Raw genomic sequence first — 22,754 nt, forward strand, 5'->3', positions numbered from 1 at the left:
GATCCCTGTCAGTGGTGCTTATTGATCCAGTGATGTGAATCTGCTTAGTGATTCAAGATTACTTTAATTCTCCCTCTTCCTTTTTTGTTTGTTTCCAGCCTCTCCCCAGGGGAACAAAACCTTTCAGATCCACCTTTTCCCAACTGTGGAAAACGAGCTGTAGCTGCAAAGACCATGGCTGTTGCTGCTGCTTTTGTAGTTCAGCTCCAGGTTTTGGAGAGCAGCCTTTGAGATACACATGAGGCTGTTCTCACCTTCCTGTATCACATCAGCACGAGGTTCTAGGAGGCAGCCATGAATTGTTAACCCAGATCAGACCTTTGGTCCAGTCCAAGTGTGTTTTCCCCACTGCAGCCATAGTCTGTACCTGATGGGTTCCAGGAGGCACAAAGGACATCTCTGGAATACTCCTCAATGCTGAAAAGGGTGGGGAAGCCTCTTCCTGAGCCTTGCAGCAGCTGGCTCTTACCCTGTACAGCAGTGCTTGCCTGCCCTTTGTTCAGCATGCTGCTGCAAAATTATGGTAATGGTCATAAAATTATACGCCCCCTTTCCTTAAAGGCAGCTGTTTCTGTGATCTGTTAGCAAAGATCCCTGTAAGCATCCACACTGGTAAGCAGTCAGGGCTCTGACAGCCCATTTGTGCCCCTGTGGGAGCTAATAGACAGCATCAGATGGATGCATCTGCTGTTTCAGGTGTGTGCTGTAGCAACACAGTTGGGTGTCAGTTTTCCAGGTAAACCACCATTTAGCTTTAAATGGATCTGGCTCCACAGAAATAAAACTCTTGTTTTGCAAGCAGCTTTTCTTGGCTTTTAAATGTCATTTTTTTTCTGCAACAGGCTGGGAACATCACCAGAACTATTCTATCCCTGTTGGTGCTAGGAAAAATTGGGGGAACAATTTCACTGTTGAAAAATAAGGCTGGGGAGCATTATGGATCTGTAGAAAGACCTGTGTTCAACATGGTCTCATCTTTGCTTTCCTCTCATTTTCAAGAATTTTTAGTGGCTTTCTCTGTCTTCCCAGATGTCTCTTAGAATAAAATGGCATCTATGCCACCCTGTCCTCTTAGTATTAGTTTGGGATACTTCAGCAGATGATGGAATAAACCCAGTTTAGAGCCATTCTTGGAAGTATGTGAGGCCTGGCCGTGAGTCTGCATAAACTACTTTTATTGCCTTCATTGTTTTTACTCTCCAAGAAGGCAACGAGTGCCATTTCGATAAGAAAATAGAGTGAACGTGCTGGAAAGGGAGGTTGTACAGAAGGGGGTCACTGCAAGGAGTGTAATTAGCAAAGGCTGCAGTTCTGGAGATTTATGGGAGGCTTTTCTTCTTTCCTGAGCACATGTATGCTACCTGCAAACAGAATGAATGCCTCTTCCTAGCCAAAATAGGCCCCAGTAGAGCTCTAGGCCTCTAAGATGGATTTGAATTTAGACCCATTTATGGAATTCACACAAAATTTGGGATTTCTAGAATATTTCCAGTATAGATTTTAACACACACACACACACACACTCTCTCTCCCATTCCTTGCTGCCAAACTGGAGAAATGTTAGTCATCCAGATGAGTTTGATCCTCTGCATGAGCAGTATCTCATAGCTGCATTGACAATAGTGGTGCAAATAATAATACTGACATCTTAGTTTAATACTGACATCTTAGTTTTCTTCCCTGGCTTTCTTTGGAGTGATAATGAAATATAAACATATAATTAAATGTATACAGAACAGCTGGTCACCAAAACTGATCTGCCTAGATATGAGTTGAGGAGCAGAGGGGGGGTACAGTAGGTCTGTGTTTTCCTACCTGTGCTCATGGAATTAGGCTGGGGTTGTTTGGGTCTGCAGTGGTCTGGTTGTGTTACCATTCTGCCCCTAAGACTGCCAGTCTCCCTGTGAGCTCGTGCCTGTGCAGGAGCAGTGCTGTCAGCACCTGAAGCAGCATATGTTGTCACTTGGACCATCTGCTACTGAGCGTGATGGAGAAAAGGAGGTACTTGAATGTGAATTCCTTTTATCTGTCCTGTGAATCTGCTTATATATCATGTTAATAACTCTTGATCTTAACCTGGGCCACCATTCACTGGAGAGTTGATCAGGTGACCACTCATCAGGGGGACTGCATAAAGGAAGTGAGATTTGAGAAGCAGTGCAGAGGTCAGAGAGGATGCTTAGGCATAGGGGACAACTTGAGAGAAAGAAAAGTGCTTTTATTTTATTTGCTTCCCCCGAAGAAGGGGAAGGAAAGGATTTCTGGTGAGATTTATCTACAGACATTATTAATAGGTACATGGAAAGAATGGGAAGTGTTTTTACCTTCAAGCTCAGCTGATTCCTGTAGCCTGCCAGTGCTTGAAGTTGGCGGCAGTTACGAGGCACACGAATTTTTCCTGCTTTTCTGACCTCTGAGTCAGTATTTCAGAAACACTGTTGCTTGTGTAGAGTACCTAAATTTTTCAGAAAGTAGCAAGAATTGGTGCTCAGGCAGACTGCTCTGAGACCAGCCCAAGCAAAGAAAGCTGTGTACACAGTGCTAGGTAAGTGATGTTGATAGGTACATTCTGATTGATGGGCGAGTTTGTCTCCCAAACTGTCACAGGGTTTATAGAGGTGCCACTCAATACCAGTGCTGGAATTGCTTGTCAGAGCACCTGGCTACAAGAGCAATGGGGATTGGAGACAGAGCTGTAACTTTGTTTTTTCTCTGCTTAATGGCCTCAGCGTCTGACCTGCCTGTTCACTCCTGTTTGTCTGGTCCTTAAGGAGGCAGCTGGGATTAAGACTGTCAGAGAATTGTGCTGCTTTAGCATCAGGAGGCTAATTGTATTGGGGCTGGCAGTATATGACAAGGGGTTGCCTCCTACCAAATGCACAGCAAGAGCAAAAAATTCTCAATAAGGGACAAGAAAGGTATGGAAGAATCTGCACTGGATTTGTTCTTTTTTCATCTAAAAGTAGCATTTTCAAATTCACATGTGGAATTACATTCCTCAGGCCTTGGGTGACTCCTAAGAGTCAGAGCTGCTTCTGTGAATAACAGATCACATCTCTTATGAATTCCTAGGTCAAACTCGCAAGTTAACATTCAGTTGTGGGATTTCACTTTGTTAACACGTGGGAATAAAGTTCTGGTCCCAAGCATTGACCTCTGGATAACACACTGGCTTTAGAGGTCTCTACTCCAGGCAGTGTTGCTGATGGCTGTGAATTATTGTGTGACCTTCAGAAGCAGTGCCTTGCTGGAGGAACCCTTCCCTGTTCTCAGTGCACACTATTGAATTGCAAATCACCCCAGTGGAGCTGGTAGGGGGTCTTGTGGAAGCTCTTGTCCTCTGCACTCCATTTCACATTTTCCTTTCTCCTGGATGGCAGTGTATACCACCAGCAGGAGCTGGAAGTTGTGAGCCCTCTTTACATTTAGGCTGAGTTAGTGAGAAGCAGGTGTGATCCTTTTGGGCCTTCCTTGCATTTAGTGGTCTTCTTAATCCATTTATAACAGTGCTTGTCCAAAAATCTGGTTTGAATGAGCCCGAGATGAATGAATAATGTCAAGCAGTTCAGACGTCAAATATTTGAACAGCTGCGTGGGTGTTTTCACTGGCTTTGTGCATGGAAGCAACCCCAGGAAGTTAGACAAGGAGGGTCAGGTTGAAATTGTGGCACCAAACCCGATCCCACTGGAGCAGGCCTCAAAATCCATCCCTGCTGCAGAATGAAAAGGTATTATAGGATGCTGGTTGCAAGCCCTTCATTCCCCAGGTGATGCTGGGCCAAGCTTTGCATCCCATTTTTTAGTATTTTGTTGTGTGCGGGAGCAGTACTGGGATTTATGGATCTTTTTATTTGTATCAGAAACATGTTTTGTGGCTTTTTTGTTTTTCCTTTTTATTTAAAGCAGCTTCTGAAGTCCTAAAGCTGATAGCACAACTTATAGTCAGAATATTTTTTGGATTCATGGAGGTTACTTTGTTTAGCATACAGTTTCTAAATCATTGGTTTTTACCGTGTTGCAATGGACTGCACTTGGTCACATTAAAAAAAAAATCCATATTAAGTGAAAAACTGAGAGTTGAATCACCTGATTGCACCTTCCTTTAGGTGTTGGTCTGGGAGTTCTTGTTTGATCAGAAAAGAAAATTTACCTTTCCCCTGTCCCTCATTTTAACCTATGAACTTCTCTGCAGTGCACTCTGTGACTGAAAGGCTCTCTCAGATCATCCCAGTGTGTATTTGCCATCAGAACACATACTATCCAAACTCCCCTTGTACACTCCTTGTTTAGGAAGTATAGTAGTCTGCTGTGCAGCTAGGTAATAGAGCTAGATTCAGCCAAAGCTATGGAATATTTTCCTTCCAGACTTAAAAGGGATTTTCTTAAATACAAAGGTCTTGAGAGCAAGGACACAAGGATTCTGAAGACAAGGTGCCTTAATATTTGTAAACTTTATTGTAGTAAGCAGATCTTCTCATCTTAAGCTCCAGCCATAAACCACCATTTGGCTTGAGTCACCTGGAAACAAAATTGATGGAAAGGTGCATGTCTGCTGTGTGCTTGGCATCCTTGCAGAGACAGTAACAAGGGGGGTGGTCCCACTTATGTTCACTCATTTGGCCACCTTCCCCCCCACCAAGGCACTTGCTCCAAGTATTCATTGTCTGACTAATGTTCAGATCACCCCCTGGGACTGGCCAAGTCACAGCTCCAGCTTTGCATGATTTGTGTCTCCCACAGCTACAAGAAAAATGAAGACCTGTGTGTCCAAAGTTTATGGCCTTTGAGAAGTGATGGGCTAAAGTAATGCCAGGTGCAGGAGATGGTGTTACTGCAGGTTAAATGCCATGCCTATAAATTACCACCCCATCGCCCACTCTTGACTTTTAAAGCAGCTTTGAAAGACTATGCAGCTTCTTTGACAGGTCTCTCTTACCCCTTTAAATCTTCTCCCAAACATTGTGATGAACTGAATGAGTCAAGATTTACTAGATGAGCCATTGCAGCAAGAGGAGGCAGCTTGTGGCGCGTGTTGGCTGGTAGTGTTCAGCCAGTATGTGAAACACTCTGAAAGGGGTCTGCTGGAAAAGGACTGCCCCAGTGACACCATGGGGCTGACCTCCAGGCTTGGCTCCCACAGTACCTGGCACAGAGATGGGTGCTGCATGGCTGCTGCTAGTTGTGTTACCTCTGCTAAAAGTTAAGGCTGGCAATTACTTTGAAGTAAAAGGTAGTTTATGCTTCTAGGGAAAGGTTAGTCTTAAAATCATTGTCATGCTACAGTTGTCACTCGTTAAGGACCTTCTTGATATTCAGGGAAGAGAAATATCAAATCCATATAAACAAATTTTATTGGGGGCTTAATGAATCAGTGAGAGCATCCGTTCCTAGAGAGTGACAGTTAAGAGCTGTGTCTGCATTATATCCTTGGAAATGAGACCTTTGCTTTGCCCTGTTGGCTGCACAGATGCAGACCATTAGAAATACAGTTCACTCTTCTGGGCTTATATTAAGTGTGCTGGTGAGAGCCCAGTGGGATGAACAGACTCGGACATCTGAAGGCCTGAAAAAGATTTCCTAAAGCTTTGGAATGTCCTCATTCTTCAGACATGCATATAATACTCAGTGCTTCTAAATGCAGAATACAGGCTAACATTAGTATAGAACCATAATTGCAGTACAGGACCATAGCCCTTTTGGGCCATTGGTGCAAGGCCAAGGCAATATCTACCTTACCCCTTCAATCTTTGCAGTTGGGATGTGTTCCCTGGTCTGCCACAGACTTAGGTCACCAGCCTCTGGATGTGCCAGGTGCTTCAGGCTCCAGCAGGCACCTCTGTCTGAGCCAGGTGTCCAGCTCTGCTGTCTGGACAGGGGTGTTAAGTGAAGGAACATACTGGAGGCAGCTGCAATGAGTACATTTCTATCTGCACAGCTAATGCACCCAAACAGCTTAGATCTGCTGCAAAATTGAACACAAATGGGGACTTTGCAGCCAACACCTTAGAGTTCAGGAGGTCTTTGTTTAATATCCAGTCTTACAGGAGAGAGCATATTCAGTGTTAGCTCTCATGAAGAGTAAATATCCCTTCTATAGTTTCCCTTCTATTAATAAGCCTTAGGCAGAAAATACCATGTGAAGATTCATCTTTGTAGGTGTTTGTGCAGATTCAATTAAAAGAAGCCTGGTTACAGTTTACAAAATGCTTGGGACCAAAGTAAATGTAGAAATTGTTAGAAAGTGGAAATTGATGCACAGTCAGCCCCAGGTGGAACTGTAAGTGGTTGCTTCCTGATGGAGTTGGGACTGGATGTGTGCTGGATACCCCTGTGCTGGAAGAGCAGAAATCTTGATGAGTTGCATTGCAATTTGCTCATGTAAGTGCTTGTGAGGAGCTGTTAATGAGAAAAGTCTGATTTTTTTCCCCTCTTGTGGGAGCAGGTTTGCTGTTCTTAAATATTTTAAATTTTAAAAATCTAAGCCATGACTAAATGTATTTCAAAATCTAAAAGCTGTTTCTAATTGTATTTTAGCCTCTGCCTGCCCTCTGCATCTGAATTAAGTAATTCAGAACATCCTTGTGGCCTTCTCTTACCTGCTAGTAGTGTGGATTTTGCATTAACTACTTCTGTGAAAAATAAGTCTTTCCTGTTAAGTTTCATTGCTTTTTCTGCCTTTGAGAGAGACCCTTACAGTGACTCCAATTCTAAAATAATTCATGTGGAGAGCTAAAAGTCGAGAACGTTCCATTTTCAATGTTGGGGGCATTTAGAGCATAAAATCTAAGAAGTTAGAGCATTTCTGTGAGTGTTCTTGTGCTGTCTTTGGAGAGGGCACTTTTTATGAGGCTGTTAGTAAAGGACAGCCTGCAAACTGGTGCTGTAGCACCTTTTTTGGGAGATCTGGTGCACTTCATTTCCAATTCAAATGCTCATCCGTGTGTTTTATTCTCTTTCAGGGTCTGGCTTTATCATGTGCAGCGGGAAGGAGAATCCGGACAGCGACGCTGACCTGGATGTGGATGGAGACGACACACTCGAGTACGGGAAACCACAGTATCGTTTTTGAAAGGCTCTTACTGAGAGGGAACCCAGAGGTGCATCTGCCCCAGGAAATGGGGGATAATCTTTGCCCAGCCCTACTGAAATGACACCTCCTTCTCCAGTTACCATGTTATTTGAGCTAGGAGAGGTTCTCCATTACTCCCTTTGAGTTCCTGCTGTTGATGCAGCACTTCAGACCTGGTTGAAGTCTATAGGAGACATTGCAAGGGATGAGTTAGAGTTTCTCTATTCTGTTTCATAAACAATCTGTTGCCTCCATTCAGGTTTATTCTATATGGATAGCTTCTCCTGCTTCTAGGGTAGGAATTGAGTTTATTCTCCACAAGACACCCTTTTGTTTTCAAGGGGTTTGTGCAGTAAGCACTATTCACCTTCCACTCTGTGAGATTTGATTTTTTTTCCCTCTTTCATTAGACAGTTCATGGCAGAACTATCATTAAAGGCAGATTTTGGGAACTTCTCCATCTGGGAGCAGGCTCTTTGGGCACAGCTCTGGGAGAGCTGTGACCAGACTTCTGCCCCACAGCAGTTGTAATAGGCATCAAGGAAGAATTCCTGCAAGGGCATTAGACAGACACTGCCTTAGCTGTGATGAGGGGCAATGTACAGCTGTAGAATTAGGTTTTATTGAAATCTGTACCAGCCTTTAGGATTGAAGCTCCAGCCCTCCACTGGTAAAAGAACTCTGTACTTCAAACACAAATTCTGCAGGTTAAGTTTGCACAGGTTCAGGAACTAGTTTTCCTTTTCCAAGAAGCTGTGGAATCGTGTTACTATCAAAAGATTTCTGTTTCTCTCCAACTAAAACAAAACTTTAATCCAGAATTTAAAAGCAGGCCCCTTCATGGATACCAACCCCTCTATTTCTTAAGGTGTTCCCAGTTGGAATTAATTTGTTCTATATCCCAGACAGTGTCCTAACTATCTCAAAAGCCTTTCTACTGTCTGCAGCAGGGCTGTATCTTCCTTAACCCTTTGTGCTCAGGTACACAGAGGCAGACATTATCCCTTGCACTGGAGAAGAGCCAGGTGAAGCCAAAGAAAGGGAAGCGCTCCGAGGTGCTGTTTTAAAGTAAGTGTCGTGCCTTCCTAAATTATTGCATTCATTACTTTTGGGGAGTCTCAGTTTGTGGAAAATACCCTGTTTACTTGAGTGCAAGGGTTGCAACAAGAGACTTACAAAGAAGCATAGTCCAGCAGGTGGGTCTGTTTCTACCTGTGCAGCCTCAGTAAAGCCTCCTTGTACACTCACCCTCTCTGAGCCACCCCACTGCCCTGCCAGTGCCATCTTTGCCCTGAACAGTGCTGGACAGAGGATGAATTCTGGTGATGAGGAAACTGTGCTGGACAAAGGCCTTATGCATCATCTTGCTTCATGATCAAATGTGGCTCTTAGCAGTACAGTGTGATGCTGTTGTATCTTGGTTGGCACAGTAGGAGTTCTGGCATCCCATGTGTGACTTCATTGCATGTTGTGGGGCGTGCAAACTGATCCTTCTGTATTCAGCGGTGGGTTGGGGCAGGATGTGCGCTCTGCCCACATACATATGTGGAGAATGTAGGCAGCCAGCATTCAGGGCACTCAGGGAGGCATTCCAGGCAAATAAAATGAGACTTAACAGGGAGCTAGGATTGCTTTCTAAGCCCCCTGCCCTGCATAAAACAGGACTTAAATTACCCCTCTATCTCTTTCACTGAGTGATCCTGTGGGGTCAAGGTTGAAGTGATTGATAGAGCAGTGAAATGAAATTTTCTTACTGCTTAGCCTGTCGCAAACACTACTTCAAATTAGGTTTCACTCCATAGAAAAGTGGCATTTGCCACACTGGATCCAAACCATTGGTCCAGTCAATACTTTGCTATCCATGCTAGTCCGAAAGCAGGGCCACAAAGATGCTGAAGCTCCCTCACAGCTAGAGCTCTGGTGTTGTAGCAGGAGGATTCTTGGTTATCAGTGGCCACAGACACTTAGTGCTTGGTGAGAGAACTGAGGGCCTGAGGCCAGGAGATCCAGTCCCTTCATGTGGCTTGCACCTAGCACATTGTTTTGCTGTTTTTACAAGGTCCTTCCTTGCACGTTTCCTGGACTTGTTTACCCACCTCTACAACACAAGAGGTGATGTTGCTTGTAAAAGCACTTTGAAATTCTAGTGAGTTTCTGTAGAAATGCAGTAGTGTCACTGATGCCATGAAGCATGAGCATGCATTTTGGCTGGCCAGCTGCTCACATTTTGAAACTTAGACTGTTGGATAGAAGTGTTAAGAGAGGAGTGGTTGGTGGAAGGGATAGCGTTTCCTGAGCAACAAAATTTTTTGTATTCAACCTTTAGCATATTGTCCTTTTCTCTTTTAGTGGTGGCACACCAAGTACTCGAATAACGCCAGAGTTTTCTAAATGGGCCAGTGACGGTGAGTGTTGAAGTAGTAAATTGTTAATATATGTACTGCAGGGGGGCAGATAGATAGTCCATGTCTTCTGCTTGCCAGTACTTAGGAGAGGTAGTTACTGATAGTCTTGCAGAGTGTCATCAGATAGGTATGCACATAAAACCACACTATCTTTTTGGAACTTTACAGCACAATTAATTGTCAATAATGGCAGCTGGGGAAGTTCCCAAAAGTGCCACCTTAACTGGGATGGTGATGTGAGATAGGGTTTGCATGGACTTGATGTCACTGAAAGGCAAACTGCTGTATTACAGAATGAGCCAGCAGAGCTTGACAATGTGATGGTGGTGTTCATCTGCTGGGTGTTTAAACTACACGGGTGCATTTATTATTGGGTTTTTTCCACCTGCTTTTTCTTCCCTTCTTTGAGAGGATATGCTAAAGACTTTTATCTTTTGGGTAGATCTTGTCCTTGCTGGCCTTTGTATGGCAAGAAAAGCCTGCCACTCTGAAGCCTTCACCTTAGGAGTGGAAACTCTAGGATCTGTCCTATTTCATGACCTGTAGTTGAGACTCCAGAGCAAAGGAGTTAATGTGAATATGTACCTTTGCATACAGTACTTGAAAGCTCATTGGATTGAGAAGGAAGGGGGAAGTGCTAAACCCATCTGACTGCTGGGGGTTTTTATTCAATGCCAGCAGCACTGTAAGTGTAAGCAGCAACCTAGTGGAAATATGAGAATAATAAAACCTGGCGCTTTCCAGCTGTAGATGCCAAATCCATTTCCAGAGCTGGGCAGTGCTGCTGCAGCTCCCTTAGGAAGGAAACTGAAGCTCAGCGACCTGAAGAGACATGTCCCAGTGATTTTGTTCCCTGTTCTGTTCCTGTCATGCTTTGGGCATTTGATTCCCAGCCTTGAAAGTACCTACAAGATATAACTGCTTGCCAGTGGGAGTGGGGGAAGGGAGCAGAACCAGTTTTGCCAAGGGCATGATGGTTAAATAGAGAACATAGGATATCTATCGCAGGCATTTCCTTCTGTGGGATAGGCAAGCACATTTATTTTCCGTCATGTGGAAGCACTTGCTTGTAGGTATTATCAGCTTTAGTAGCTACAGCCATGGAGGTGATGAGGAGGCAAACCTGATGACATTTGCTATGAGCTGTTTTCTTCATACCTTTTACCTGAATCCACGGTGATGAACCTACAACCCTGGGGCTGGTTCATCTTCTCATCTCCACCTGGTGTCTCACACCCTCTGCTGTGCTGGGAACAGCCATGATGAGCAGACTGCTCTGTCATTCTGTTACCTGGTATATGTTTCTCTACTTGTGTCTGTGAGGTCTCAGCAAATGGGAGAGGCCAAGAGCAGGGTCTGGGCTGGGTGGATTTGCTTCAAATCCACCTTTTTAGAAGATCACTTTAATGTGGCAGCTGCATCAACCGTTCTGAATTTAATCCTGTTTTAAACAATGGGGACATCAGTGCGGGTCAGATGACTATGAAGTGAGAACAGAGCAGTTGTATTTTGAGCCCTGAATCATAGAAATTCACTGTCCAGAGAAGCCCTTCCTGCCAGACAGGGACACTTAGCATCAGTCACTTCTCTGTCTCTTACCAAGAACTTGGCATGAAAGTGACCCATTGGGGTCCTCTGAAACTGTGACTTGCTCAGATCATTTCATTGGAATGATTTAATGTTTTTGTACTGATTTTTCTGTTCTTCCCTCCACAGAAATGCCCTCAACGAGTAATGGTGAAAGCAGTAAACAGGAGACCATGCAGAAGACCTGTAAGAACAGTGACATTGAAAAGTGAGTGTGAAGTGGGTAGCTTCCCTTTTTCTTGTTTTAAAGAGCCATAGTGTCCCATCTGGTGTTCCCAGCAGCAGTGGTAATCTGAAGGTAGGCATATTGGAAGCTTTTACCACTGAGAGGGGAAATTGTGCTGCAACACAAAGCCTGAACTTGGAGTACTCACCACTGCTGTGTTAACAGAGGGCTTGTGGGGAGTTCTCCACCAGGTATCTATGAGGGCAGATACCCAGTGACATGGAATTGGGCACAGCTTCCAAAGGGCTTCGCCACTGCAAATTGCCTTCTTTTAAATTATGTAAATAGATAGATCCATGCTTGCTCTCTCTATCTTCCATCTTTCATCTCTCAGCAAAAGAGAATCTCCCCCTAGCAGCACTGTTACTTGGAAGAAGTCTCACAGAGGGGATTTCTTTTTCCTTAAGATCTATATTGAGCCTTTGCATGGTTCCTAACAGAAATAATGTCTCAGTTTCTGAGTTTTTTACCTGCAACCCTTTCAGTGATTCAGAAGTTTCAGTCCCAGTGTTTTAATATACAGTAGTGGAGGGACTGCTGGGCATCTCCTTTTCTGTATGCTCACTGAATGTGCTGCAGTCTAGTCTGAAATAGAAATAAATGGATTTATCTGCACTGCTCATTTTAGTAACAACCTCTATTCGAAACCTTATTCCACGTGCTGCTGGGATGACTTACTGATTGGACAAATTGATGGTCCAAGCCTAAAACAACAGAAAGTTGTCATTTTTCTAATGTAGTTCATTCTCCACCCTGGTCCTGACCTGAGAGGTTGTGTCCCTGGCACATTTTTGAGTCTCTGACATTTCAGGCAGCCTGGCAGAGTATATGTTCACAATCAGAGTTAACTGGGGAAACTCTCTGCTGTAGAGGGAACTTTAACACTGCTTTGCTGTCTCGGCACTTTCCTTTCTACAAGCCCTTTTTGTTAGCTTGTCCCAGATGTTGGCTGTCTGCCATTCGATGCTTCTCCTTAGCAGACTTTGGCCAAGGACCACTGAGTCTGGGAGCCTGCAGGTCAATGCAGAACCAGCTTTGTCCTTTGAGTGAGCCAGCCATTGCATGCTGTCTTGGTGGCAAGGACTCATCCCTTCTGCCCTAATCTGTCAGCCTCTGTCTCAGCTGCTGCTTGCCTTCCCTTTGGGCCTGCTGCCTGTCAGTGCAGCAGCCCTCCATCCTCCCAGATCCACTCCTATTGAAAATCTTTAAACTGTAGGAGCTGAAAGGATTTGACATTTTCCAGAACACTTGAGCTCAAGTGATAAAATTGACATAGCTTTAATAATCTGATCAAAGAGGCTTTAGCTAGCACCTTTTGAAGGGTCCCAGAATCCTTTCCAAACAACTCTCGCGCTAACGCTGCTGTGACGTGCGGAGAGCGAGCGTCTGTATGTGTCTGTGCACACACTCCTTGCTCTGCAATAACCTTGCCTGCTAAAGCTTCAGTGCTGCTAAAAGTCAGTAAACCCCAAAAGAAATTACAGGAAATTCTTCAAATGTCTTGTTCAGTCTTTCCAATAATGTTAATTTTTGAAAGTAGCATAGAGACCTTTTCTTTTAAGGTAGTTTATTTCACCGAGGTTCAGAAAACAAGACAGTGTTTCAGGTGGAGAATTCCTAGCTACCTTTTTTTTTCCTCTCTCTCTCCTTTCCTTTGAGATTCATGTGTGATAAATAGTTTCTGTCCTGCCATTTAAGGAGTCTGAATGCTCTGTGTGCTTGTCTGTGTAGAGGGGTTCTGTTAAATTAATTGATAACAGGGATCAGAGCTAGAAGCCTACAGAAAAGGAGGGGGAAGGGTTTCTCACTGTCTGGCTGCTTCCCACTCCACTGCTGAGCCATGATATATGGCGACCTAGCCCAACAGGCTAAATTGATTCATCTCTAGTTCCTGTTTCTTAATCTGGAGCTAAATTGGTTTCATTTTTCTTGTTTTGGGTGGTGCTTACAGGAAGTTTTTGGCAGCATCACTTTACTCCATTGTTTGTAACTTCAGTTTTTGCCTTTAAATGTGAACATTATTGATTGGCACGTTAAACCTTGTGTAGCATCTGATTAGCATTTTTAAAATTGTCCAGAAGCACGTGGCTTAGCACCTGTGTCAGCTGTGCTCTCTGTTTAGAGCAGGGGCTAATAGAGTTAGCAGTGATCTGCCTATTGATCCTTCTCTCATAAGAATGACGTTCCTTCCTCCCCTCTTCCAAAAATAAGTCTAGGCAAAGAGAATAGTGTAGTTTTGTTTGGTTTTTAATCCATTAATACAGTACACTGAGCAGTTCTCCTTTTGGCACGCAGCTGAATTTCTTCACTTGAATAGGTTTAAATTAATCTAAACATGGGGTTTTGTGGGAGAGTTTCTTGCATGTAGAACAGCTAGATGGGGTTTGGGGTAAGTCTGTGTTTTTTGCTCTGCTCTTTCTGCTGTGCCAGATCATCACTAACTTGGACAAGTTGATCTCATTTGTGTATTGTTGAACTTCAGGTGGCAGCCAGGGGTAGTGGGAGACATGGTGTTGTCCCAGCTCTCCTTCCCAAACCGTGAGGTGTCTCAGTGCTGAGCTTTTTTAATCTTGCCAGTGTGAGGTGTCCAGAAGAGACACTGGGGTGCTGAAGGCTCTTGGGGAGAGATGAAGGAGCATCACACTATCTGAGCCCTGCCTGTCTGCTGAAGACCCCAGCCATTGCCAAGGCAAAGCTCAGCTGGTGCAATGCTCCTTTACCTCAGCTCGAGATGCAGCTTTGCTCAGAGAGCAGCTGGTCCCTAATTGCCCAGGCACCCTCCCTGATGGCCTCCACTGACGTCGGACTCTCAGCAGAAGTGCTGCTCACAGAGAGCTGCAAAAAGCACCTTCCCCACAAAAAGTCTTTCTCCCTGCCTTGTGAGGGTCTGGTGCCATTTTGAAACTGAGGTTCCCTGGGGTTAAAAGCCAGCATCTTAATTCAGAGTGCCAATGTTCAATTTTGCTTTCTGCTACAAGACTAGATTGCAGGCCAGCGAGAGAGTCTGGGTTAGTGGCCCACTGGGTCACCTCCCATTTGTTTTCCTCAATTTTGTGTTGTCATAAATTCATTCCAGCCCGTTGTGGTTGATCAGTTTATCTCCGCCGGGGCAGGGAGCGCTGCGAGCATGATGTATGGCACAGAGCATTGTAGCCAGCCTCTCCATGAATCACTCCAGCTGTTTGGTGTCAGCCCCAAAGCAAACAGGGCCCGGCCGCTGAGCATTGACTACGATGAGCTCAGTATGGGAAGAGACATGACGTATGAATGTTTATTTAATAATTCTCTAATATTTCCAACGGAGTGTGGCTGTGCCTTCTGGGAGGGGTGAAAGGGGGGGAGGTTGAAGAGGGAAACTCTAATCTGCTGGGGTGGGTCATAAATCAGGCAGACAACATCATTAATCAGGGATGGGACAGAAGTGGAAGGAGGTGGGACTGAAACTGCCATCCTCGCTGGGAAGGGGGCTGTGCTTTTTTTTTTTTTTTTTTTTTTTCAAAAACAAATCTTGTTTCTGATTCTGCTTGGCCCCAGCCACGCTGCCCGCATAATAGCAAACCCGGACACAAGGCTGTTTAAGTGAGTATGCTACCTCTGCTCTGAACCTTGCAATACAAGCCTGCCAAGCATTAAATCCCTTTATAATTATCTTCTTTATATAACACTTCATGCTTATCATGCTTCATTGGATGAGACACTTGTTGGGTTAAAAAGAGGGTTTTAGAGACAAAAAGCAATTGTATTTGTTTTATTTCTCCTGTCTCTTCTTTCTTCCCCTTCCCCCCCACCTCACCGCTTTCCAGTCCAGCTGTTTTGAAACGTTTGCTCTGGAGGGGCTCTGGTGCAGCAACACGAGGAGGAGCATCAGTTAAAATTAAGCAAACTTTAGATTGGGGTCCTTGTGCACAGAGACAGGCATGTGGGAGCAGTCAGGGAGGTAGCAGTGTCTGCTGGGGAGAGACCCTGCTCCCAGGCAGACCCGTCCAGGCAGGAACAGAGTGTGAAGCCAGAGGATTAGCAGAGGCCTGAAAGGGAAGGAGCCCTTTCATAGCAGCTGAAGCTGGTATGTCAGAGAAAACAGAAGCTGTTAAGAATTCACACCATAGGATAAGTTCTACCCAGTCCTTCTCCACAGTGTCACACCATTAATAGGCTTTGATGGGAGACAAGAACATCTCATAGCAAAGACAGAATTAAAAAATTAACTTGACTCATAAATGAACCAACCCTTTGTGCTCTGCTAAGCTGAGAGCATGATGCTGCTGGTTGGTTCGGTACTAGAACAGCCCACATGAACTTGGGAGAGGATTCAGGACACTGAATTGAAGTGTGGGATTGCCAAAGGCTGAGAAAGAGCTGCTGGGCTGTGCTGCTTGTGTCCAGATTTTTATCTTTATTAGATTTTACTCCTTTTGAGTAATTCAGTAGTGTGTAATACTGTATTTGTACTTCGTACTGGTGTTCAGTGCTGAAAGGGTATGGAGAAAGATGCTTCATTTCTTTATGAAATGAGGCTTTGGCATTACTTCTTCCTCTGGGATGTGACAGTGGAGAGCAGAGTGCTTGGCTGTGTTTCTTTATTCTGCTCCCTCTTTTAACTGTTGGAGAGAAGTTGCATGTGCCAATAATGGTCTCAAACATTATAACCACTGTGCAAACTGAAATTGTATCAGTGTCTGGTTCTTCACTGGCCAGTGGTTAACAAGGCTCAGTGAGGCAGCCTGTGACTGTACAAGCTCAGACCTGGGGGTAGATGTATCTCTGTTTAGTGCGGTGTTGTCCAGAAGTTTGGTCTAATTTCTTGCCTTGAGGCAGTTTTCTATAGATTTTGACATCTTCATATAGGAAGAGACTCTTACTTCTCTTGAACCTGTGATGTTTTAAAGCTGAAGCATCTGCAAACCCAAGGGGTCTTCTGGCTTCAGGGGCAGTAGGTTCTGCATCCCTGCGTAACTGGTGAAAAACCAAGGATGGAATTTTATTCCTATGTTGGGGGTGTGGTTTAGGCATCTTGCAATTTATGTCTCTTTGCCTGCCCCTTCTTTTCTTTTTTCTTTTTGTAGTTTCAGAAATGCTGTTAACTTTAATTTGTAGAGTTGCTTCCTGGGAATGAAAAATCGATGGGGGGCTATCGCAGTGTGAAATTCGACTGTCACTATTGAGCTATAGAGTTACCAAGATGTCTTAGAAGGTAAAAAATAAATCGTGGCCCAGCAAGTGCTCAGCTGTGCTATTTCAAAGGGGATATGAGGCTGATGGTCTGTTAGAGGGTACTTCAGTTAGATGGATGATGATTCCCTGTGAAATATTGGAGTTATTCCATAGGTAAGAGAAACTTTAGCTTATAAAACACAAACAGCTGCCTTCTAGCAGATGAATTCTGCCCTTAGATGTGTGAGCAGCTTGTCAGAGAGAGGACTTGTCCCTAAAATTAGCCTGTTCTGTTTAAAATTGTCTCTGATGGAGCATTGTGGATATTGCCATGTTCCTTCTGAAAATACTTTGAGGATGTGACTGTTTTTTCACATCCCTTAGCTATGCTGCAAGAATTAAGAGGCAGGGACTGATACTATTTTTTTAGGAAATGTTTGTGTGGCGCCCAGATGCTCTCAAGAGAAAAGTAACAATTATCTTTATGTAGGTTGCACTCCCTGTGTTTAAATGAAAATGTTCCTTTGAAGAGCAGAAAAGGGATCATGTTGTGCCCTATCCTCTGCTAGTTTCTCTCCTGCATCTGCTGAAGGGCAGCCCTGGCTGCACAAGCCAGCTGTTTGCTGATGGTGACAGGGCTACTGCTTTCCTTGGCACTCACTAACTGCTGTGGCAGGACTCAGTAAGTGTTTGTGCTGTGCCAGCTGCTGTATTGACAACAGGATGGTTGTAATTACAGCTCTTGGTAGTTTATGCATTTCTTAGGCTACAGTTAGTAAGTAAAATACAAAATAGTACTTTAAAAAGGACCGGTTTTGTTAGTTCTCATTAAACCATGTCTGGGACAACTGTAAAGTGGGTAATTATTTCTCTTACACTTGCATGCACAGTTGCAGGACCACTGAGGGGTGCTTACTGCTGCAAGGAGGAGTGTTAAGTCACATTTAGTTGAAGCTTGGTAAAGATTTCCCAGGGAATTCAATGACAGAAAAATTCATTGTGCTTTCATATCTCCTTCGCCTCTGTAACACAGAACCCAGCACTGTCTTTACAGAACCAAAGTAATAGCAATTAATATAATTAAAGTAGTTTAATATCCATGTTGATTTTTTGTCCTCACTTCAGTGTCAGTGCTTTTCTAACCTTACACCCCACTGCTACAGGCACTTCATCCTGTTTCTCCATTATCTTCTTTCTTCATTTTTGATGATTTGGCTGCAAAAAGCTGTTGTTTCCAACACAGTTGCATAAGTATTCCTGCTTGTCCCTCAGATAGCCAGCTCATGACCTGTCCTTCCACTGCTCTGCTGGTTTCCTTTTCTAGCTCTGGGACCACAATTGGTTATATGATACTGATGTGCCCTGGCCTCCTTTAATAGCCTCGTGTTTCTTTTTGAAGGCACGATTACCTTAAATGATGCTAATTCTGATCCTTTCTTTCCCTGTAAAGGAAACAGCAGCAGTGTAGAAGTTCTAGGGCGGCAGCAGCAGTTGTAGGAAGCTGTCTGGAGGATGTGTTATCGCACTGCCCTTGGGTGCCTCCAATCAGCAGTCATGAATGGAGGTTCTGGAAAGCATATCACCTCCACAGTAAAGCCCTTAAAAGGCTACAGATGAATCCAAGTGCTGCTGTAGTAGCATAGATATTTCCTGTTTATTTCAGGCATTTGGATGGGGGCCATGGGAGTAGAAGACATTTATTTAATTGCTCACAGCGGCTGGCTGCAAGACTCAGCTGCATGTCCAACCTTCTGAGCAACTTTCAGCCCTAGGAATTTGCTATTCCTCTTTCATTTCATGGCTATTTTATAATTTTGTGCCCTGATCGTCCAACCAAAGCTACCAATAATCCCAGACCAGCTCCAGGCCACAGTAAGATGACAAGTTACAGCTGCCATAAGTCTTGCAGTAGAAAAATAGACCTGCCTAGCTATACATGGAGCTTGGTCATAATCCAAACATGTTTACTTGTGGATCGAGGCAAGTGTCTGTAGGCTGGAACCTTTAGCCCGCATGCCTCAGCAAGGAGAGGAGCTGCATTTTCCATTTCCACCTCCTGACTTTTGTGGCCCTGGCTTGTATTAAGATAGAGACCACAATGCACTTTCACAGATCTGTTAGAAATACAGTTGGGGTCTCCAGGAAGAAGGATATGTTTGAAAAGTGAATAGAGATATTAACACATTAGATGAGTCATTATTTCTCTTTAGGAACATTGTTTAGAGAATCATTTTCTGATTCAGCCTGTGCTGCCTCTACAAAACCTTGCTACGGCAAACCACTTTTCCGTAGCATGGCTTTTTTCTTTATCACCAAAGCTGCTCCAGTAAAGCAATGGGATTGCATTTATTTTCTCTTTGGAACAGGGAACATAGTCTCTAAATCTAATCAGAATGACCTATGCATTCTTTCTCCCAGCTTTCATGTCGAACCATAATTGCTCAAATGGCACATTTAAAATTTTGGCGCAAGCTCAGACTTTCACTCGCCGCCTTTTTAAATCAGTCCCAGTGGCCAGTGGATACTGCATAGCCCTACAAATGCATCTAAACATGCTGACTCCGAGGCTCCTTCCATTCTGAATGATCAGCAGTGCCATCTGTCTCTGTTTTGATTGGGGCTGGGCACATGTGTCCCAGCAAAACATGGGCCAAAAAAAGGGAAGAGAAAGAGCCAGCGCCTGAATTTACTTCCCGCTTCTGTAAAGACATTGTTGGGTTCTGTGTTATGGAGGCGGGGGAAATGTGAAAGCAAAATTAATTATTCTGTCATTAAATTCTTCAGGGAATCTTTACCCAAGCCCCTACTAAATGCAGCTTAAAATGCCTTCTTGCAGTGGTAAGCTCCCCTCAGTGGTATTGCGGCGGTGCATGCAAGTGTAAGAGAAATAATTCCTCTGTGGGGAAAAAAAGAGACAACATTTTTGGTTTGCATCAAGATGAAATTAGTCAGAAGCAAACTCTGAATTTGGCAAGCAAATGCCAGTATTAACAAGTTGTGCAAGCAAGTATAAAATAGAGGCGCCCATGACTGAGAGCGCCTCGGAATCATGTGTGTGTGCCCTTGCATGCACCCTGCTCCAAATTCACAACTTAGAACACGGAAATTAGAATGGGGAACATTGCATTATTCATAACTTGGCAACCAGAAGCCAGGGCACTTTGCCAGAGTAAACTATTCTCTATAATCACAGGTGAAGCAACATTCTTTAATATCTTACAATACAAAAACATACATTAATCAAGGAAAGAGGGCTTTTTTTTTCCTAGAGGACAATAAATTAGCATCCTTGCCAATTTCCTCAATACATGTGACAACGTTTTACAGGATTATAAGTCAGCCTCTTTAAAGGAGGTTAGTCTAAAAACAAATAAACCCAATAAATGAGATTTTTAGCTAAATAAAGGGGAAGCCAACTCCTAAAACGTTGATGTCTTGCCAGGAGATTTGCTTTTAGCATTGGCAGTCTTGTAGACCCTTTAGAGGGTCTAAACTTCACTTGGTGTGATTTGACATGGCTTTTCTGTAAACAGCTTTGCTGGGCAGTTTTCTACATCAAGGCATGCAAACCCCTTCTGCTATAACCAGCTCATCTAGTGAAATAAAATCTCAGTACGTTGTGCCAGTCTGGTAGCCCACATGTTGTGGGGTGATTCACAGTCAATCTGCCACCAGTGCCTGATGCTGGGCTTCTTCCAGAGACTTAAGATACTGAAAATGCCTGAGCTGTATCTGTTTTCTTTTAAAGCCACCTGTCACTTTTCTTTTTAAAAACTTAGGTGTCAGTTTAAGTGTTTTGCTTGTTAGTAGCAAAGGGGCTTTTTCAGCTTTATGTTATGTTCTTGCACTCCAGTCAGTGTAAAAGTCCTTTCAGTCTGTGGATCTCCCACTGACTTCAGTGCTGCTCACCCACATCTGCCAAAATAAACTCCCTGTAACTTTAGCTCTCGTACTTGCTGCAGATGATGCTTGCTAAATTGAAGGTGGGGGCAGATTATTTCATCAGATTGAAAATGAAAGCAGTTCTTATCCCAAGAAACATAGGGGTGTTTACAGTTAGTGTTTGAAACTCAGGTAGTGAGGGAGTTGTGTGTAAGACATTGTATGAGTGAGAGTTGAGACAGCATCACTGTGCTCTGCCATTCTGCAGTGCTCCCGGGTGTCACAGAGCTGGGTACAGCATGTTACAGGCTAATGAAACAGGGTCTCTTCTCTGAAAGAGTTGCACTCTCACCCAGATGTAAATTGGCTATGACAGAAGGCTTGCAATTGCATGATTGTGCACTGATGTTGGGGTCGTTTTATCAGGTCTTGAAGATTTGTGCCCCACAAAGCAAGGACTGCACCAGGCTTTCTCTCCCGCAGTGAGCAGTGGTTATGATAATTGTCATCTACAGCTGAGGTTGGACATGGCCTGGGGCAATTTCTTTGCTCCTGGAATCTTACTTTAGCTTGACTTTGCCTTCAAAGCATCGACCAGTCTGTTTCTAATATTTATGATGTGTAAGCTGCTAGTGACATGACCTCTGCCCTTGGTGTGCAGGGAGGTGGCATGTATGTTCTGCTGGGTTCTCCACTTCGGACAAGGGAGGATAAAGGCTTTGTTTAAAAATAAATACATCACTTTCAGGTGTGTCAGTGGTACTGTACATTTTCCTCTCTGACAGTCTGTGTTTACAGGCAGAGGAAAGCAAAAATAAATGTATGAGGAAGAGAGAAGGTCAAAATATCAAGTGTCAAAAGTAGCCCATGAAATTTTATTGGTGGTGCATTTAATCAGTGCTAAGTGTTTTTTACAAGGTACATACAAACAGTGGAATTGTAAAAATTTATGGAATGCTGTGTACAGTGTAGCCATTTATGAAGAAAGGAAAATTTATATCCAGTTGAAATAAACCAAAGGGGAATGTTTTATGGAGACTCCTCAACAGCAGGATACATCAAATGTGATCTGGATAATATGTGGATGGGGTATTTGCAGGGGCTTCTTTGAGGCGTTTTCCTGCTTCTTCAGCAGCTAACAGTTTGCATCTTTCTGTGGCTCCCAAATAGGCAGGATGCTGGATGCAAGGGACAGGGTGGTGTTTGTGTTTTTATGTACAGTGAAAAGGAAACACAAGTGAACAGCTGCTACTGGTATCTGTGGTACAAGGTTCTCACTCTTGGGCTTGCTCCAGTACAGCCGTTTCTTGAGCAGCCCTTAATACCCAGCTGGGAAGGGTTAACCAAGGCCAATCACACTGACATCAGCATTTTTTTGTTTTCTTTTTGGTCCAGTATTTTGTTGATGATAAAGCACAGACTTAGTCAATTGAGAGATTCCAGAGCTGCAGAATCAGAGATAATTTAATTAACGGAATTGCTTGTGATTGCCCACTGGGACAGCGGGTAGGAATTGCTCGATTTAATTTGGAGAAACAAAGATCACATGCATGCTAATGTTTAACAAATAACCAGTGTTTGGGTTTAAGTTTTTTAGCAAAGAGGGGGGTGGCCATTTCCCAGGGGAGATTTCTCAGGAGGCGATTGCTGCTCAAAGCTACAGATAGGTCCTTTTTCCTCTACCATTGTGTTTCTGTGCACTTCTTCTGGCCTTGTACCTGCACAAAGCAAGGATTTTCTCAGAGAAAGAAAGTGTTCTTATTTTCAGTGCTCAGGAGAAAATGCTATGAGTAGTGGAAAAATATGTATTGGGCACAAAGACTGAAAATTATCACATGCTGTCTGCCCAGTCTCACAGACCTGCTTCCTGATACCCAGCATCCTCAGCTGTGACTGCCAAGGTGTGGAAAACTTAACCACGAAGTCCAGGGAGAAGTACAGGACCCAGCTTCTTCCACAAGGAGCCCTCCCTTCCTGTTTTTGCTCTTGTATAAGCAGTCTCACTCAGGCTCCCCTGTGTGTGGTGTTGTCACAGTGAGTCTCTACTGCACGATGGAGGTGCCCCTCTTGATACGTCCTCAGCCAGAAAGGACAGTTCAGGTATTGGGGAGGCCTCTCACACCTGCTGGAGAAGCATGAGCACTGGGGCTCAAGGTATAGCTCTTGGCAGCAGTTGTGCTCAGCAGGTCTCCCTGGAGGCTGATAAATGACGTTATCCAAACACGTCAAATCAGAGCGCTGAGGCGCAAAATTGTTAAGAGTCCTCCTGCATCCAGCATGAGGTCAAGGCAAAGCAGAGAGCCAATTCCTTCTCCGTAATTCCCTCTGCCTCACTTGGCAGGGAAGCTTGTACACAGCCTTCCCCTGTCCATGGCACTTGGCTTTCTGACCCTCGCTCCACCCTGGCGTTACCCTGTAAAAATTCTGCCCAAGG

At 44.1% G+C, this 22,754-nt stretch overlaps 1 protein-coding gene across 4 annotated transcripts in view; it reads left to right on the forward strand.

Annotated features, from left to right (window-relative positions):
* RNF220 (ring finger protein 220) overlaps window positions 1–22,754 on the forward strand; it is a 211,032-nt gene that overhangs the window by 173,283 nt on the left and 14,995 nt on the right. For all 4 annotated transcript variants that reach the window (XM_054637882.2, XM_054637883.2, XM_054637884.2 and 1 more), the window contains 4 exons: window positions 6,960–7,056; window positions 8,051–8,137; window positions 9,419–9,474; window positions 11,191–11,269. In XM_054637882.2, the coding sequence (XP_054493857.1) occupies window positions 6,960–7,056; window positions 8,051–8,137; window positions 9,419–9,474; window positions 11,191–11,269 (319 nt within the window). The remainder of the gene's footprint in view (window positions 1–6,959; window positions 7,057–8,050; window positions 8,138–9,418; window positions 9,475–11,190; window positions 11,270–22,754) is intronic.

The sequence above is a fragment of the Agelaius phoeniceus genome, chromosome 8, assembly GCF_051311805.1.
Source record: "Agelaius phoeniceus isolate bAgePho1 chromosome 8, bAgePho1.hap1, whole genome shotgun sequence".
NCBI lineage: Eukaryota > Metazoa > Chordata > Aves > Passeriformes > Icteridae > Agelaius > Agelaius phoeniceus.